The 20,586-nt window shown below is 46.0% G+C and overlaps 3 protein-coding genes across 3 annotated transcripts in view; all 3 read right to left on the reverse strand.

The window, feature by feature from the left end:
* Positions 1–17,967, reverse strand: part of LOC117766056 — a 28,782-nt gene extending 10,815 nt beyond the window's left edge. Inside the window, 2 exon segments of the mRNA XM_034592766.1 lie at positions 15,984–16,116; positions 17,841–17,967. The gene's annotated coding sequence lies outside the window, so the exon portion shown is untranslated.
* On the reverse strand, positions 104–542 carry LOC117766054 (apolipoprotein L5-like). The gene has a single exon (XM_034592764.1). The coding sequence runs from the start codon at positions 539–541 to the stop codon at positions 140–142; it is 402 nt and encodes a 133-aa protein (XP_034448655.1). The 5' UTR covers position 542; the 3' UTR covers positions 104–139.
* On the reverse strand, positions 13,040–15,997 carry LOC117766059. The gene is made up of 5 exons (XM_034592768.1): positions 15,984–15,997; positions 14,447–14,635; positions 14,045–14,386; positions 13,844–13,954; positions 13,040–13,070 (listed from the first exon to the last, which is right to left on the reverse strand). Exons 1-5 carry the CDS (start codon positions 15,995–15,997, stop codon positions 13,040–13,042), a joined length of 687 nt encoding a protein of 228 aa, XP_034448659.1.
* Positions 17,968–20,586: the final 2,619 nt, after the last annotated feature.

The following is a 20,586-nucleotide window of genomic DNA, read 5'->3' on the forward strand; positions in this document are numbered from 1 at the left end:
TTCAACAACTTAGTAGTAGAGGCAGCATCAACTAATGCATCAATACCTTTTGCAATAACACCAACTTGACTAAGACCCTTGCTAACTCCCAGAGCCACTGTGATGATACTCTCTTCCATTTTGGTGTCGGCTTGACTGGTCACCTTGTCCAGACATTCCTGGAGACTCTGCACATCCTCCATGAATTTCTGGAAAACTCTCTGGCTTTGTTCTGTTGAGTTGCATTTACTCCGATCTCTGTGACGGTGGTGACAGCGCTGTTGACTCCGCTGGTGATTCCCATACCTATCCCTGTCATTGTCAGAGCTAGAGACACCCCTGCCGTCACAGGAATTAACGCCAAGCCAACAATGGAGAGCACACCTCCAACCGCCCCAACCGAGCTGCCTACCACGCTGGAGATCTTTGCCCCCATATTCATCCTGTCGAGCTGAATAGCCCCCTCCTCCAGGTCATTGAGAAACTCCAGCATCCTGTCCTGTCGCTTGCTGAAGTCACTGATGAAGTCACAAAATGATTCCTCTTGAAACAAGAACACCATCCTGATGTTGGGGATCGAGCCTAGACAAAGGGTCGTAAATGAGGCCTGCGTGTGCTTTTCAAAGCCCTGTCTAGAGTTTTGCTCTCTCAGGAGACAACCTCCCGAGATTCGACAGAGCAGCCATGTTGTCTCGACCGGGGCCTGAGGTCAACTTGGGCCTTCTATTGGCCGAGAGCCAACAAGACCCCCGGCCCTCTCCAGGAGGGAGGCCGGACAATTCTCAGGTAATAAATACCGAGAGCTCCCCCAAATCAGGGCTCATTCCCCGTGCACTGAAGATAGGACCAGAACCTCTCCAGGTTCCCTCCAGATGATCCAGACACTTAAGGGAGCAACCACAAACGTTTGTAGTTTTTATATTTTTTTCTCCTTTAAAGTTCATTCAACCTCTTTTAATTTTTCACTTGAACTTTACTCTGAAAGGACCGCAGCAAAAGTCGAATACTCGCCGGCCGAGTTATCCACAGACTTTTCCTCCGCTCCCACAAATCATAGCTGCTCCGCCGCTATTCATCCCTGCAGAAGAGCAAGTTTATATTCGCCAAGGCATTGAGACTTTTCGCCACGGAGAACGAGACCGATTTCTCTCCACTTTCCGGCCGCAGCTTTGCCCCGCTGCCATCACACGAAGCAGCTGATCACTGTTTCCGACGGCCACGAACCAAATCCACTCGTCTTCCCGGAACGCGCCGCTCGCGCACGAACCAACCGCGGAACATCGACAAGTAAGAGGCTTATGTCTGGGCAGAGACTAGTTTAATTATTAGTGTGTTACTATTTGAGCGTACATTTGTGTGAGACCGCTGTGTCTAATTCTATCTACATTGTGCCCGCGCGTCGTGACGTATTCGGCATTTCCGGCTACGTCACCGCGTTGTGTTACCGTCAGACCGACTTTACGGAGATTCTAACCTATTAAAAGATCGGTACACAGCGGAACGGATCTTAGTTCGTTCGCTTGGGTACTGAGTGGTAGAGTTCCCGCAAAGCTGTCTCTGGCGGTGTTTGAGATCTCCTCTGATAAATTAGTGTATAACTTTTCCTTCCTCTCTCTCTTCTCTCCTAAATCCGCCTGCATGCACGTCCGAACTGCATCCCCGCACTTCACGTCTTATATACATTCTAGAATCTAGATAGTGCGATCGCATCTCGACGCCACTCGGCGCTTTTAACCACGAGATAGATCAAGTAACCTTTGTCCACCATTCCCTTGTGGTCAAACCACATGGTGCACCGCCATTTTGTAACCCGACACCACGTGTAACTTGTACGCCATTTTGATTTCGTAACCCCACACCACGGCTTTAGACGCCATCTTGTCTCCATCTTCCCCGTACATATACACACACACACACACACACACACCCACCCACACACACACAGAGACACACGCACACACACATACTCGCCTCCGGGTAGACACATTGGAGGCATTACATATGTGTTACGATTGTAATAGATGCTTGTGGTGTTTTATCTTTGATATAGTGGGTTTGCTGTGATAATAGTCATTGAGTTACATTGATGTCATTATCCTAAATAAATCCCCTTTTATATTTAAAGTACCGGTATTTTTGTGATTCTTTGTGCATATGTATATGTGAATACAGCTGGATTATGACTGCCTGTGCTCGAACTTAAAACCTTCACTGTTCATTCTATAATCATTAATAGGAGATATTGAGATTTCTAATTGAACTTTTCAGATTATGAGACTGATCTTTATTGACTGATTGTTGGTCCCTGATTCCAGGGTGGTGCCCCGTCTTTGATAAATTATAATTACAACTGTTATTATTCTTAATTGATAATTTTATTGTTTTTCATTAATTATTTCATTATTCTTAATTGATAACTATCATTTTTAATTAATTATTTTATTATTTTAATTAAATAATTTTATTTATTTTAATAATCATATTTTATGATTATTGAAAATTAGCCAACATCCAGTCTACCTACTATTGCACAACATAATTGGTGCCCCGTGTGAGGCAATCTTATTCCAGCTGTGTCATAATATTTGTGTATAAAATCCAATAAAAATTTTGGGAAAATTAAAAATATTAATTTTTTTTTTTATTACTTTAATTTTTTTTTTAATTTGGATTAATTTGATTAATTATTATTATTAATTTTTTTTTTTTTTTTGAAAAACTTTTTTTTTCCCCCTTGCACCATTGCCAACAGGTATACTAGTGCTTCGTGTAACCGTGGTTGCTGCTTACTGCATAGTAGTGGTTGTGTCATTTTGATGACCGATAAATAATAATTAATTTTAGAGAAAGACATAATTTAGAAATTAATTTTTCTTTGATAATTTGTATTGTTTAAATTCCCCTTGCTAAGCAGACGCTGTGTAACTGTGGTGGGTTGCTGACTGCGTTTCAGTGGTTAGTAGCTTTTATTGAAGAGATTCTACATGCTTTTTTGATTTCGAGGAAACTCACAACTATCTAGGATTGAGCCGCCGAGCTATCCTAGACAGTAAAACACAGGGTAAAGCTCACCTGTGCCTTGGCTGTGTTTTGTACACGTACGCATTGCACCCGCTCGGTGTAAAAGCAAGTTAAATCCGTCCACCAAGTGTTTTGTTGCAATCACAAAGATGAGTAACAAAGATCACGTGAGACAAGGGCTCCTTCAGGGCCAGGCGACCTGTCAGAAATGGTCGCCGGTCTCATAAAGATGTCGGTTGATGATGTGAGTGATTTGAGTGGTTACGATATGAGTACCTGCGATCGAAAGATCGAGGAACTGACGAGATACATCGATAACCCCATTGGTCCAACACAGACAATACCCCAAGTTCTGGGTCAACTGACCCTCCTGTATAACCAGAAAGCCAAGCTGCAAACCCAGGAACATGCGGAGGAGCTAATGGCCATGCAGACAGTATGTCGGAAGGAGCAGGAGACAAATTCCCACCTGCGGCACACACTACAGGAGTGCGAAAGACGGTGCGAGCAAACCCAAGAAGAACATGACCAATCCAGGCAGGAGTGCGAGTTTCTGCGTGCGCAGGTCCAAGCTCAGGATCAGGAGAAAGGGGGGAAGAGCCCAAGAAGGCTGGCCTCCCCCGAACCGATATCCTGGACGACAGGGTTCGGAGCTGACGCCCTTCCCGACGGAGCCAGCAGAAGCAAGACACTGGGAGGGCAGCTGCGAACACAGCTGCGTGACCCTCAGGCAGAGGAAGCTGTGCTCTGGAAGGCCCAACACGCCCCACACGTCCAGCAGACGATCACCCCAGCCAACGCAGCGTCTAGGGGGGAGAAAAAGGCAACCCTGGAAGTGCAGTGACTTGGGACTACCAAACACTCCAGCACACCCAGCCCGGAGCCACCCTGCTCCAGACTATGACGACAGAAGGACTCCGCCCTGGAGGGCTGGAGGATACTCTCAGTTGGCAAGAGACCTGATGGGCTGTGAACCCCCGCCTGCCGCTCGGGCGTACGCGCATTATGGCTCACGACCGCGTCCTGGCGAGTCCCCATTCCCGGTGCAGGGCGAGAATATGGTGACTACGATGATCAATACCGTGGTGGATACGAGTCAGAAGACTCTGATGGTCCCGCACCCGCTCGGAGAGAGGGAATCCGCACCCGACAGCTGGAGTCCCTGTCCAAAGACGTTGAGCGCTTCGACCCAAACAGCAAAGAGTCCAACATAGACGACTACCTGCGGGAGATCGAACGTTGCCTCTTGGACTTGCCTAACCCATCATTCAGAGAGAAGCTGAAGCTGGTGTGGAAAACGACAACCAGGAGCGTCCACGCATTCATGGAAACGCTTCCCCCCGGTACCAGAGATCGCTACTCCGCACTCTGTCGGGCCCTGCGAGAAGAGTACTCACTCTTCACCGACCAGGCCTCTGCCACCCTGGGTGCCTTTACGGTAATGCATAAGAAGAATGAACCTCCGAAGGAGTATTACAGACGCCTGAGGGCGGCGTACTTCCAAGGTCGCAACGCCCCTGGGTTAGAAGAAGAGACAGCCTTCAAATCCTTATTCCTGCATAACCTCCATGAGAGTGTGCGGTATGATGTCACCATGCACTGCAGAGCAGGTGATTTCACCATGCAGGAGATAAGGAGGTATTCTCAGCTAGCCTGGGAGACGGAACACGCCCAAACAGAGCACCTGAACAGGACGCTAGAGTTCTGGGGATCCAAGTCCAACCGAATGTGGACCTGGCGCTGGAAGGTAACGAAATACCCCGCGCCAAGATGAACCCCAGAGCCGGGAACCAGGAACGTCGACCCTTCCAACAGGGTGCCACCCAGAGCCGGGGGGGTGAAGATTCAAACCAACCCCACAACCAGGGAAGACCTCGGTATCCAAGTAATTCCCAACAGAGGGGTAGGGACTGGGCCGAACGAAAAACCATCAGTACCCCGAAAAGAAATATGGCGGTCAATATCCTCAATCTGGAAGGCCTCATGGAACACAACCTGAGAGACAATATGGGAGACAACCGGAGACCCATCGACAAATGCATCCACAAATGGAGGATGTAATACGCCGATATGTGGCAGAAGCAATAAGGAACCTTGAGGTCCCTGCCCGCTCCGCGACACCCCAGGCCCACAGAAGCCAGACACTGGTCCCCCATCAACGTGACTAGAACCGGCGTCCTCCGCCCCCATCTCCAGAGTTTACCTTGTTGGATGGGAAGGATCAGGCGTTACCAGAACCCCCCAGAGATTTCACCACAGACACCGCTCCCTTCTTAACCTTCTTGGGCGACCTCGTCCGCAAAGGCAACGCACAGCGCATTTACACCTCAGTGGTGATAGGAGGCTGCTTCAGCCTCCTGGCCCTACTTGATTCAGGCTCCGAAATCAGCCTGATGTGCTCCAACACCTTTTCCCAAGTCGAAAGAACCATGCTCTCCCTTGGAAAACCCTGCAGATTGAAACCTGTAATATCAACATCACCAGCTACACGCAGGACCAGTCCCCCGTCACTAAACGTGCCTGGATCGATATCACCTTCCAAGAGATGAGTCTGGCCCATCCTATGTACATTTGTTCCATCGATACAGAACCACTGCTCATCGGTCAGGACTTGCTGGACCGACTTGCTCCGCTCATCGACTGCCACCAGGGACGCATTTGGGCTCAAGTCAAAAACCCCAAACCCCTCGAACCTGGTGATAGTCTTCCCACCTTAGACGGACAAGTCGCTGTCATCCAGACACCCAGCAGAATTTCACCGATGAACATGCCTCTCCCCGAGACCGACTCCAACTCGGATCCCACCTGCACCACAGCAAGTGGACCAGCCCCACTACAGGACTCGGAGAACATGTTTAAAAATCATGGTTCATTCCTGTGCTCGTTGAACAATGAGAACCTTTTATTGTACAGTCCCCGCATCACCGAAGGGATCTCTCTGAACGGTGTCCTAACCTCCAACGCCCTGGTAGCTCTCTGGTCCGAAAAATCCGCCGTCAGTATGGACTTATACACTGATTTGTGCAACCTCGAACTTCCCCCTCTTTTCGTGCGACGTAGCCACCGCCTCCTCTCAGCAGAGTTACCACAAACTCCCCTCAAAGCGATCGGAATATGCGCCATCTTCATACAGATCGGAAAAAGACAGATCAGGCATTTCGTGAGCGTGGTTCCCCAACTCCACTCCTCATTCTGGGTGGGAGCGGATCTTCTCGTCCGACTCGGAACACAGTTGGACACCATCAACCAAGTCTTGTGGTCCCAGGTCAGTGCAGAGAGATACTCTCTGTCTTCTGAACCAGCCCAGATGCTCTCCGGACAAACCATCCCTCAGGCATGTCAGGTCGCCAGTGAGATTGACGTGATCATTCCTCCACGGACCGCAGGAGCTCCAATCCGGCTCAAAATCCTCAAGGGACAGAGGATACCTGGCCCACAAGCATTCTTCCAGCCATTGCCCTCCTTCCGGGAACTCAACCTGGAAATCTGTGGCACGCCGATGCTGGAGATGAACCAGCGAACAACATATGTGCTGGTCAAGAATCCCACGCAATGTCCCGTCCAGGTGAAAGCACACCAAGCGCTAGGAATGTTGATAGACAGTTCCTTCCATGACTTCGAACTGACCATACCGGTCATCGGGGAGCTTCCCCCATCTTTAGTCAAGGATGACGACGTGGACCAAGTCCTTTACACGTTTCCGACCAACATGATTGCTGTCATGCGTCATGAGACACTGAAAAACGAAGACATTTGCGGAGCCTCTCTGACAACCGAAGGGGACATGATGGTATATGCTCTGACGACTAATCTAGAACAGGATATCTCAGAGGACTCGCAACCGGAGGAACTATATCCCGGTTTTGAGGCTGAGATACAGCAACAGCTTGAAAAGGCAGACGCTCTGACTTCAGAAGAACAGAGAGAAATGCTAAGAAAATTGTTTCTCGACTTCCAACCAATCTTCTCGAAGGATTCCACGGACTGTGGGGTCACTGACCTCCACACTGTGCGCATCCCCACGGACCCAAACGCGCTACCGACCTTCGTACGGCAGTACAGAATTCCATTAGCAGCATACGAGTCCATTCAAGACATCCTCGACACCCTGCTAGAGAAACGGATAATCAGGGAATGTAATTCAACTTACAATTCACCCATTTGGCCGGTGCTAAAACCAACCGGAAAGTGGCGTCTCACCATTGATTACCGTCCCCTGAACAAACAAGTTCCCCTTTCCCGCTGGCCCATGATTCACCTGGATCAAGAACTGGCCAAGGTAAAAGGAGCCACGTTTTTCTCCACCGTGGACGTGGCAAACGGATTCTGGACGATGAGAGTGGACCCAGCCGACCAGTACAAACTGGCTTTCTCTTTCGGCAGCAGCCAGTATACCTGGAACCGATGCCCGTTTGGATACTCAAAACTCCCCATCGGAGTTAACATCTTCCTCCATAAGGCCATGAGCGATGCCGCAGCCCGCGGAAACCTCATTTATGTGGACGACGTCCTCATGAGGAGCCAACCTTTGAGGAACACCTCACTGAGATCCGACATGTGCTCACTCAACTGTCCGCCGCAGGAGCCAAGTTGGCCCTCACCAAAGGCCAGTGGTGTCGCACCAAAGTGAAATACGTGGGTCTGACAGTCGGCGCGGATGGCATTGAACCCCAAGCGGGGCGGATACAAGCCATCCAGGATATCAAGGCTCCAAGTCGCTTGACAGAACTCAGGAGCTTCCTCGGGGTCTGTAACTACTCCCGCCAGTTCATCGAGGACTACGCAGAGATAGCCAGACCTCTCACCGAATCCCCTTTGCAAAGACAAACCCTTCAAGTGGGAAGAACCCCAAGAACAATCTTTCCGTCAGATGAAGGCAAAACTCTGTTCGGCATCCTGTCTGGCCTACCCAGACAAAGACAAAGAATTTCATCTTGAAGCAAGTTTCTCATCCCACTGTCTCAGTGCGGCCCTGGCACAGAAGTACGACACCGACAAACGTGTTTGTTGCCTACGCCAGTCGACCCCTTAGCAGTGTGGAGATAAAATTCTCCGACTGCGAGAGAGCCCTCCTGGCCACAGTCTGGGCCGTAGAACACTTCCGCAGCTACATCGGAGGACAGAAAGTCATCATAGAGACGTGCCACCAACCTGTAGCCTTCTTAAACAGCCAAAGGCTGAGGGAAGGCCGAGTCACAAACAGCCGCATAGCTGCTTGGATGATGGCACTGCAAGGCTATGACATTGAGGTGAAGTACGCCCAAAACAATAAGATGGCCCTGGGTAAAGGCCTGGCTGACTGTCACCATTGCGATGAGGACGAACAGCCACCTCCCATATCTCTCCTAACAACCACTCCATCGCTGCCTTCCCACCACCGATACTATGAGGAGAACGTCCTGCCAAGATCTCCCCAAGGTCTACGTTGATGGCTGCTCATTCCACCACGAGACTCAACTCCGGGCCGGAAGTGGGTATCGCCTGGGTCGGCTATAACTGCAGTGAACCAGACCACTACCAACTAGGGCCCAAGACGAGTCAGTACGCAGAGATTGCCGCTATACTCATTGCTCTGCAACAAGCCGCTAAGCTGGCTATAACACAGTTGGTGATCTGCACAGATTCCAACTACGCTCGGCACAGCTTCATCTCCCATTTTCCTTTATGGAAGGAAAAGGGAATGAAGAATGCCCAGAAATAAAGAGGTCAAACACTCAGAGCTTTTCCTAACCTGCGATCAACTGGTAACAGACAAAGGACTGACGGTCTACTGGAAAGAGTCAAGGGTCACTCCCAGATCGCTGGGCAGGAAAAAGATGGAAATGACGAAGCGGACCGCCTAGCCAAGCTAGGCGCAGAACAAGGCACGCCCTGGGAACTACAGAGCGAGGGACTCCAAAGTCCCCAAACCTGTGCAGTGAACGCCATCACCCGACGACAAGCAAGAGAGAGGCAAGAGAACCCCCAAGCCTGCGACCAAATCCTGCACCTAGGCCGTAAACCTGGAGACGCAGACTTGGTTGCTATGCAGGAGCAGGACTCTGTTATCAGCGCCATCCGGCAGATAATCAAAAACCCTCCTCAGCAAGACGCACAACCCTCAACTGATGAATCCAGAGAGACAAAATCATTCCGACTGGCATTACCTCATTTAAGGCTGGAGAAAGACTTACTCATCGACGCCCCGCGACGGCCAAGAACCAACCGGTGGGTCGTCCCTATCGACCATAGGGGGGTAATGTTAGCTCATTGCTCACGATTCCCCTGTCGGAGGCCACAGAGGTTACAAAGCCACGTTAGCTACACTCCAGCAAGTCGTGTACTGGCCATCAATGGCAACCGACACCCAGGCATATTGTACGAGGGTGTCTCACCTGTTGTCAGTTCCAACCTTCACGACCACTGAGTCGAGCCCCACTTCAAGGAAGGGGGGGTGGACATTTCCATGGTCCCACCTCCAGATCGACTGGATTGGACCAGTCCCAAAATCCTCACGAGGTAACAAGTACCTTTCTCACGGTTACCTGCGCCTTCAACTAAATGGGTGGAATGCCTCCCAGCGCCCAATGACACGGCCGTCACCCACAGCAGTCCTACTGTTGAATCATGTGTTCAGTCGCTGGGCCTACCACTCTCCCATTGACTCAGATCGTGGAACCCATTTCACCTCAAACGTCATGACCTCCCTATGCGACGTCCTGGGAGTCGAAGTCAGGTTCCACATCTCTCATCACCCCAATCATCGGGCCAAGTTGAGCGTGCCAATCGGACCATTATCCACATGTTAAAGAAGTACGTGGGAAGTAATGGCAAGGACTGGGATGTGAAACTTCCCCTAGTGTTAATGGCAATCAGGTCCACTCCGCACCGCTCCACAGGGGTCACACCCTTTGAAATGATGACAAGGAAGGCAAATGACTCTCCCCCTGCACCTGTTGTACCAGGCTGAAGACCTCAGTGTTATGACCGCATACACTGCCCACCAATATGTGGCAGAGCTGCGTGACCACCTCAAGGCAACATTTGCTTGGCACAGGAAAACCTGGAGGCCAGTGTGGAAAGCTTCGAAGGCCTACTATGATAGGAAAACATCCCACCGTGAATACCAAGTGAAGGACAAGGTGTTCTATTTCAAGTTCATACGACCAGTGGGGGGTTTCCAAGAAATTCCTCCCCAGCTGGATAGGTCCCTTCGAGATCGTGGGAAAACTCTCACCGGTAGCATACCGAATCAGGATCCCGAAAGAGGGAAGACCACCCACATACAAATGGGTCCATGCAAACCAGATCAAACCGTATGAACCTTCCCCAATCTCAGGAACGGACGCTGCCCCCACACCTGATAGGGGGAGCAATCCCGACTCCAACAGGGAGACCAGTAAAATCACTCACACCATCAATAGTTGCATGCCTTACAGACTCTGTCAGTAATCGTTAGGGACGACTTAACGTATGTTCAGGTAGCGAAAGACCTAATGTTTGACCTCGTTGAGAGAATTGTGAAGTCTGCTACCACTACGGTTATACAGCCCCTCCCAGATATACATTAAGTCTTGGCAGTGCAAGTCCAATATCGGTAGATCCGCAGAATCTAGAAACCGGATTCATCATAGATTTACCGATTAGGGAAACCACAGAACATGTACCTCCTAAATTCCGTTCTCAAGGTTGGGTTTTTGGTAGGAATAACACACATGTTTCACCTTCAAACACCACCACTACTCGCCCTAACATATATGTTTCCTGCTGCTCCTTTTTCCCTTTCTTTTCATTTCACGCTCACATCAATTCATGGATAGGTGACAATGACTGCCGATCGCATTATGTGAAAGTGAAATTGTGTGCCGTATTTAGAAATATTATATAGCCTCTGTCTGCCCAGACATTTTGTTATGCCTCTGTATGCCCAGACATTTACAGTCTCTCTGCCCAGATTATGCCTCATGAAATGAACTAACATTAACTGCTTCAACCTCACTCAGGGATTACCTTTCCGTGGATTATAATTGAACCCTCGACCCTAGGGTTTGCCCTGGAAACTGTGGCCAATGCCCCACTCTCCAGACCAAAGGGGGGATGTTGGGGATCGAGCCTAGACAAAGGGTCGTAAATGAGGCCTGCGTGTGCTTTTCAAAGCCCTGTCTAGAGTTTTGCTCTCTCAGGAGACAACCCTCCCGAGATTCGACAGAGCAGCCATGTTGTCTTGACCGGGGCCTGAGGTCAACTTGGGCCTTCTATTGGCCGAGAGCCAACAAGACCCCCGGCCCTCTCCAGGAGGGAGGCCGGACAATTCTCAGGTAATAAATACCGAGAGCTCCCCCAAATCAGGGCTCATTCCCCGTGCACTGAAGATAGGACCAGAACCTCTCCAGGTTCCCTCCAGATGATCCAGACACTTAAGGGAGCAACCACAAACGTTTGTAGTTTTTATATTTTTTTTCTCCTTTAAAGTTCATTCAACCTCTTTTAATTTTTCACTTGAACTTTACTCTGAAAGGACCGCAGCAAAAGTCGAATACTCGCCGGCCGAGTTATCCACAGACTTTTCCTCCGCTCCCACAAATCATAGCTGCTCCGCCGCTATTCATCCCTGCAGAAGAGCAAGTTTATATTCGCCAAGGCATTGAGACTTTTTCGCCACGGAGAACGAGACCGATTTCTCTCCACTTTCCGGCCGCAGCTTTGCCCCGCTGCCATCACACGAAGCAGCTGATCACTGTTTCCGACGGCCACGAACCAAATCCACTCGTCTTCCCGGAACGCGCCGCTCGCGCACGAACAACCGCGGAACATCGACAAGTAAGAGGCTTATGTCTGGGCAGAGACTAGTTTAATTATTAGTGTGTTACTATTTGAGCGTACATTTGTGTGAGACCGCTGTGTCTAATTCTATCTACATTGTGCCCGCGCGTCGTGACGTATTCGGCATTTCCGGCTACGTCACCGCGTTGTGTTACCGTCAGACCGACTTTACGGAGATTCTAACCTATTAAAAGATCGGTACACAGCGGAACGGATCTTAGTTCGTTCGCTTGGGTACTGAGTGGTAGAGTTCCCGCAAAGCTGTCTCTGGCGGTGTTTGAGATCTTCCTCTGATAAATTAGTGTATAACTTTTCCTTCCTCTCTCTCTTCTCTCCTAAATCCGCCTGCATGCACGTCCGAACTGCATCCCCGCACTTCACGTCTTATATACATTCTAGAATCTAGATAGTGCGATCGCATCTCGACGCCACTCGGCGCTTTTAACCACGAGATAGATCAAGTAACCTTTGTCCACCATTCCCTTGTGGTCAAACCACATGGTGCACCGCCATTTTGTAACCCGACACCACGTGTAACTTGTACGCCATTTTTGATTTCGTAACCCCACACCACGGCTTTAGACGCCATCTTGTCTCCATCTTCCCCGTACATATACACACACACACACACACACACACCCACCCACACACACACAGAGACACACGCACACACACATACTCGCCTCCGGGTAGACACATTGGAGGCATTACATATGTGTTACGATTGTAATAGATGCTTGTGGTGTTTTATCTTTGATATAGTGGGTTTGCTGTGATAATAGTCATTGAGTTACATTGATGTCATTATCCTAAATAAATCCCCTTTTATATTTAAAGTACCGGTATTTTTGTGATTCTTTGTGCATATGTATATGTGAATACAGCTGGATTATGACTGCCTGTGCTCGAACTTAAAACCTTCACTGTTCATTCTATAATCATTAATAGGAGATATTGAGATTTCTAATTGAACTTTTCAGATTATGAGACTGATCTTTATTGACTGATTGTTGGTCCCTGATTCCAGGGTGGTGCCCCGTCTTTGATAAATTATAATTACAACTGTTATTATTCTTAATTGATAATTTTATTGTTTTTCATTAATTATTTCATTATTCTTAATTGATAACTCTATCATTTTTAATTAATTATTTTATTATTTTAATTAAATAATTTTATTTATTTTAATAATCATATTTTATGATTATTGAAAATTAGCCAACATCCAGTCTACCTACTATTGCACAACACTGAAGTGCTTGTTCATCCTGATGAAGACAAAAGAGGGAATTAAGTGTAAAATAAATTCAAATTTCAAAGTTTCGGATGCACCTTAAAGGCACCACAAACTTAACATTGTCACATTTTTAATACCCTGTCCTTGTGCTAATTGTTTTGCTGATCTCTCTTTTCTCCTGGAATTTCTTCTGGAATTTTTAACTCTGTCCCAATGACAATAAATTCTACCAGTTATCGCCCAGCCTGCAGGGAACTACGCTGTCCGATTCAACAGTTAAATCCTCAGGCGTGGGCAAAGGCGGTGGATAGAATAAAAATAGCATTGCAATAGATTTACAAGGTGCAAAAATAAAATATAACTGCAAAATGTGCAAATTAAAGCCAGATCATACAAAAAAGATTATATATATTTACTGCTTTTTAAACTGAGGCACTGATCTGATGTAAAGTTTGTTCCAAACTGTAGCTTAAACCATAAAAACATGTCCCCCCCCCTTTTTTTTAAGCCTGGATCGTGGGACTTTAAACAGCATTTGATTATCTGATCAGGAGTAAAATGATAAATAACATGACCAACACGTACAGGCTTAACAAAAAAGGGCCAAAGGACAGAGCCTTGTGGGACCCCACATCCCATGAACGAAATAGACAAATTGAATGAAAAAACTAATAAATTAAAAGCAGTTCCGTCTATAGGCCAACCAGGCTCCTGAATCTGTTCAGAAGAGTTGCATGATCTGCTGTAACAAAGGTTGCACTCAAGTCCAGTAAGTAGTTTGAAAGCAGCTTAAACAACACTTACCTGATCTCATCCAGCTGATTAATATGATCAAGCATCCTCCGCATGTCATCTCTAGACAGATCCACGTCAAAGTTCACCACAGTTTCCATCGTCATTTTCAAATGAAAGTCACTGAGGGAGTTGTGAAAGACAGTTACACTTACTTCCTGCACTAAATGTTGCCCACTGCTAAATGTGTCATGTTGTTGCACGTCTGTTCACCTTTTTCCTAACGTCTCGCAGATGTTCTGCGTGGTCCGTATGTACTTGTCCAACTCATAAGAGAGCACTTCCACATTCTGAAATCTGGGCAGGAAGAAGACTTGTGCGTCTCTTTTGAACTCGAGGAGGAGAGGGCAGATTAGCCGTGCCGCAGTGATGACAACCTGAACACAATCGAGGGTGATCCCTTTGGGCAGACATAGCGCCTGGTTCTCCGTAAACACATGGAGCGAAGTGACCGCCAGCTTCTCCACTGCATCCAGGAAGTATTCGAGCTTCGCCAGGCCAACCAAAGTGTCCTTGAGCACGGCATCCAGCTCCTCCTGCAGCTTTGCACGCCTGCTGTCTGCGGTCATGCTCAGCTTGCTCTTCAAATATTCCCAAAAGGCCTTACCTTTTTGCTCTGACTTAGAAACATGGTCGATGTTTAGGTCGATGATGTCAGCCCTCTCTTTGATATCTATCATCATGTTTACTTCTGTCTCCCTACAGAGCCCCCATTTAGAGAAGTCCTCACAGAATCCTCTTACAGTGTTGATGTTGATGAGGGTGTCTGTGACATAGCGGCACAACACCTGCTGTAGCTCTTTTCTGTAATAAGACATAAAGCATCAATCACTTTGGAACATTTCATTTAACTCCTTGAGCAGAAAATGTCACTGAAAGACTGAATGTATCTCCATCATAAATTTGAAGTGTCTTTTTGTCTCTTTCTGGATGTTTTGGTTCTTTGTAGATCATTTTTGTTGGTTTGTAGTTGTTTCTTTGTAGTCATTTACCGTGTCTTTTGTCTGTTTTCTTTTTTTTTTTGGTGACAATGTATCTCTTTGTGGTTGTTGTGTGTCTGACGTTGTTTTGTAGTCATTTTATGTCTCTTTGTGGTTGTTATGTTGTCACTTTGTTCTCTTGGTGGTTGTTTTGTTTCACTTCTTCTTTGTTCGGTTTATTGGCAAGTGGCAAATTGTATTACCACTATCTTCGTGGTTGTTTCTTTTTGTTGTTTGTTTGTCTGTTTGTGGTCATTCTGTCTCTGTTTACTATTTGGTATTATGTGTCTTTGCAGTTAATTTTGTTGTCTCTTTTTGGGTGCTTTAGTCTCTCTGTCGTTGTTTGGTGTTGTTTTGTAGTTTTTAGTCTATTTGTTTGGTTCTGATTGCAGGAGCCAGTAAAATAACAAAATTAATTTCGGCAGAAATAACACTACAAAAGTAAAACAGGATTCCAAAAAACAAAGATCAAAACTCAATATGCAATGAAACACTAGGGGAACAGGAAAAAACATCAAAGCACAAGGCATACGTTCCAAGAAGACACTGGAAACATGACAGCGAATAAGGAGCAAATTTTCTAAATTAAACAGGAAATGCAAAACTCAGAATGAACAAAAATCTAAACCCAAGGAAAAAAACGCCATAACGAAAAGTGTTCAACAAAATCCAAAAAGTCTTTAGCTTAGATCTCAGAGCTCAGATGACATTGTAGTTGTTTTGTATCTCTTTGTAGTTTATAATCTCTTTGTGGTTGTTTTCTGTTTCGTTGTGATGGTTTTGTTCCTCTTTCCATTTTGTGTTTGACTGTGTCAGGTCACACGTTACATGTGTCAGAGCCTTTGTTCAAAGTAACTGTTGACATGTCTAGGTCAGGGAGCTCAATGTCAGCAAGTGTCTTCATTCACTACACTTTACCTTAAATGGAAAATAGTTGTTGGTTGTTAAAGATCTCAAATATGTATAGCAGTTTTAAAAAAGCACAAAAACTTTAACTCCAAAAGAGCACTTGAAGAAAGGTACTTAGGCTATTTTCCACTTGTGGATTTCTATGTTTATTTGATACCAAAAAGTAAAAACAAACTCAGAAGGAACAAGTTTGTGTGTACTATAAGTATTAAAAACACTTGAAATATTGTCTCTCTCTTTTCTGCACTAAAGTCAAACTTTACCTTGCAGCAGACATTTCCCCTTCTGCCTTCACTTCTTTACTGGAGCTTCGTTGCTTCGCTGGTCTCTCTGATACAATGAAAACCCACTGCTTGTTTCTGGACGGCTTGTTGCAAGAAATAAATCCTCAGCAAGCTTGAAAAAAGTTGACACCCTTGTTTGGTTTCCTTTTCCTTTCTCCACATCAGCAGGATGGGCCATACCCAGTCCTGCAGATAACTCTTTCAACTCTGAAACTCAGTTTGGTAGCGAAAGTGAATTCAAAAATAAGTAAATTTAAATAATTAGGCTGAATTTGGGTAATCTGAGACATTGTGAGGGACACCTAAACTCCAGTTTGTTTAATTCATGTTAAAAAATCTAGTCAACAGGACCTTTACTGTAGTCAATCATTATAACCCTGGAATTGCTTGACAAGGTCAATAAGATTAATGTTAATGATATAAATGTGTCATAAATAAGACAATGTTCCTCATTGTTAAATAATTTTGTCTGTGATGTATTCAAGCAACAAAATATGCATTGATTTGTTTAAAATTTGTTTTATCTATTTATTTCCTCCAATCATGACAGCCTCAAAAAGTGGAGGCTAAGAGTCCTGATCGCCCACTGGTGGCTGCCTGCAGGAGAGGTCATAGATCCTGCTTCCTCCATGGTAATGGATGGGACATATACTAGAAACACTAAAAAGTCAAAGTACACATCAAAATAAATGTCTGAGTTAAAATGAATAGACACCAGTTAATGTTACATTAAGAGCTTCATTACATCCAGTGCATTTTAATTTTTGCATGTCTTCAATAAAAATGGGTCTAATGGACTTTGATGTTTTAGAATTAACAGTTTGTATTTGTATCATGTCACAGTATCACACCGTAGATTGAATGTGAAGATGGTCGACATGACAGCTCACAAAAGAGAAACCTAAGAGTCATTAGCGCCCCTGGTGGCTGCCTGCATTATAGGTCATAAATCCTGCCTCCTCCTTGTAAGCAGATGGGAGACAGACTAAAATAACTAAAAAGTCCAAATACACATCAATATATTTCTCTCAAATGTGGCTTTCTGTCATTTTAGGTAGTTTTTCTCACACTGATGTTCAAGTGTCATTTGATTACCATGTAACGTTATGGTTTTCACGGAGACGTGGCTCGACCCCTCGATCCCGGACTCCGCCATTGTTCCCGAGGGGGTCTCCATTCACAGCCACGACCGGACAATAAACTTGGGGAAGAGCAAGGGAGGAGGTGTCTGCTGCATGGTGAACAATCTGTGGTGCTCAGATGTGGAGATTATTTCTTCGGGCTGTTCTCCGGACCTGGAGCACCTCATGATCAGATGCCGACCTTATTATATCCCGAGGGAGTTTACATCGGTCGTTATAACAGCGGTGTGTATTCCACCACATGCCGACACTAATCAGGCCCTGGACGAGCTGCTTGCGGTTATCGACAGGACAGAGACCTCAAGGCCGGAGGCTGCGTTTATTGTGGCCGGTGATTTTAACAACGCCAAGATGAGGAAAATCCTGCCGAGATACCATCAACACATCAGCTGTCCTACGCGTGGTGAGAACACACTCGACCATGTTCACACTCCCTTCCAGGATGCATATAAGGCCCTCCCTCGCCCCCCATTCGGCAAATCAGATCACGTCTCAGTTCTGCTGCTGCCTTCCAACAGGCAGAAACTCAAACGTGACAGACCGGTGACTCGGACCAGTCATCGGTGGTCCGACCACTCAGACTCGGCTCTACGGGACTGCTTCAGCACTACGGAGTGGTGTGTGTTCCAGGATGACAACATCAACACGTACACGGACATCTGCTACATCAGCAACTGCATCGATGACGTCGTACCGAGGATTACTGTATGAACATTCCCAAACCAGAAGCCCTGGATTAATGGTGACGTCCATGCCAAACTCAAAGCACGGACCGACGCCTACAACTCAGGTGATCTGGAGGAGTACAGGAAGTCCAGGTACACGCTCCGGAGTGTTATTAGAAGTGCCAAGAGACATTACAGGGACAAGGTGGAGTCTCACTACCAGGGCTCCAACTCAAGGAACATGAGGGCTGGACTCAAAACCATCTCAAGACTACAAAAGAAAGACCAGCAGTGCTGAGGTTGTGTCTGCATCTCTCCCAGAGGAACTGAACACCTTTTATGCTCACTTTGAGAGCAACTGTGGAGATACAAGAGGCCAAGAAGGACTGCTGCCCCCCGGTAACATCCAGGGCAGATGTGTGGAGATCACTTAACCGGATTAACACACGCAAGGCACCTGGACCTGATGGCATCCCTGGCCGAGCTCTCAAGGTGTGTGCAGATCAGCTGTCAGATGTGTTCACAGACATTTTCAACATGTCACTGCTCCAGTCTGTAGTCCCTGCATGCTTCAAGGAGACCATCATTGTCCCGGCTCCGAAGAAAACAAAACCCTCTGCCTGAACGACTACCGCCCAGTAGCACTCACCTCCACCATCATGAAGTGTTTTGAGCGGTTAGTCAAATCCTTCATCACCTCCTCCCTCCCTGACTCACTGGACCTACTTCAGTTTGCCTACAGGCCAAATAGGTCACCTGCAGATGTCATCTCCCTCAGCCTTCACACTGCCCTCTCCCACCTGGACCAGAGGGACACATATGTGAGAATGCTGTTCATTGACTACAGTTCAGCATTCAATACCATCGTGCCCCTGATGCTCGTGTGATGGAAATCTGAAAATACAAGAGGCTGGAACACCAAATTTGTCTTTGTGTATTTTAATAGGGGCTTTCTGCAGAAAGGATCAACACAGAGAGTCACAGGGATCTCAGAGTGAATATGGAGAACAGTCAATTGCAAGGATCTTATATAGGAGAACTAAGGCTGTTTGTCTTTAACAGTTCAGACTGGTTCTGTAGGCGCAGTTTGAGACAGGAATCAAGACACAGAAATCTGATTTACATATGTTTCCTTTGGAGATAAAGCAGACATAAATTCAATTCTTTGGAGAATTAATAAGTGATAAAAAGGTCATAAGGGTTTCAGGTCATAAAAGTTCAGATCATAAACAGTTCAAGTCATAAAAGTATATATAACCTGTCTAAAGACAGGTTATATATGTATTTAGACAGGTCATAAAAGTATTTAGACAGGTTATATATGTATTTAGACAGGTCTGCAAAAACTTACTTTTCAACTACAAAACAGGTTTCAACCACACTTAGTTATTTTTCCCACTACATCAGCAAATCAAGGATATTCCACCCTAACCGCTTGGGTGCTTTGGCGATGGGTTCAGGATCCTGCTGAAACGTCAACTTTGTGTTTTGATTTCATTTGGATAAATCTGAGCACAGAATGATTCCTTGTAGCTCAGCATTCACCCTACTGTTGCTATCACCAGTGAAATCCTCTGTTGTTCTTGTCATGAAGTCGTCTTTTCGTTTTCTGGACTAACTGTACAGTTACAAAGAGGTTTTACTTCACTGTTCAAAGGATATTTTCTCAATCAGAAGACATGTTGTCCTCAGTCGATCAGCTTGTTTCACCACTTAACCTATTTTCTTTTTTCAAGACGTACCCAACTGTTGATTTTGGCAAACCAACCCTTTTTAACTTTCATTATCACCTCTTTGATCCTCCACACAAAGCTGCCCAAAACACATTTACAAGCCAAGTTCCCTTTTATCTATTTATTAGATTGTACAAGAATAATGTGCAAATTGAATTGTACATATAAATAATACAGATTATACAGATTGGCCATATTATTGTGATCAGACAGTACTCAAAACTTCTTGTTTTTGTCTTTACAGTTTGTTTCTAGCTCACTAGTGAAATACTGGTGAGTTACAGTCTAAATGGATTTTAAAAAGTTGACCGCAGGACCTTGTGATGGAAATTTGACCTGGTGAGACTTCTGAAATAAAGAGATCAGAGAATCATAGTCTTTAAAGTATACTTTATTCCTTGCAAGGAAGGTCAGACAATCATACAGCATGCGAAGAGCATTCTGCAGAGGGAATGACAAAGAAACAGTTGCAGGCGTGTGCTTTTTATGCAGATGCAATGAAGAAATGTGTGTGTGTGAAGAGTTGAACTGTGTGTGTGAGCTATGTGTGTGTATGTATGTTAACTATGTGTGTGTGTGTGTGTGTGTGTGTGTGAACTATGTGTGTGAACTGAGTGAATAGTAAAATCACAGGAGATAAGACACAGACACATGCTGAAGGTTTCTTCGAGGTCTTGTTGGGGGGAGACAAGCACAGTCTCAGATTTGTGGCCCTGATGTCATCTTGGCAGTTACATAAGCCTAAATAGTATGAATAAGCAGAGATAATATATAGTGCGGTATAATGCTAACATTTTCCATTACATTCCTCCCTTTGATCAAGCAATGATCACAACAGTATATACAAAACATCATAATAAACATCAGACCCAGAAATTCACAAAGATTCAATCTAGGACATCATGAACATGGTGATAATCATATGTTCCTCCCAAAATAAGCATTGCAGGTCATCTGAAGAGATGCAATGCATCACAAAGGTCAAATGTCCTATTTGAAAATTATTTAGTCTGACTAAAAGTTTAAAATAAAAGTCTGAATT

The sequence above is a fragment of the Hippoglossus hippoglossus genome, chromosome 8 (genome assembly GCF_009819705.1).
Source record: "Hippoglossus hippoglossus isolate fHipHip1 chromosome 8, fHipHip1.pri, whole genome shotgun sequence".
NCBI classification, from domain to species: domain Eukaryota; kingdom Metazoa; phylum Chordata; class Actinopteri; order Pleuronectiformes; family Pleuronectidae; genus Hippoglossus; species Hippoglossus hippoglossus.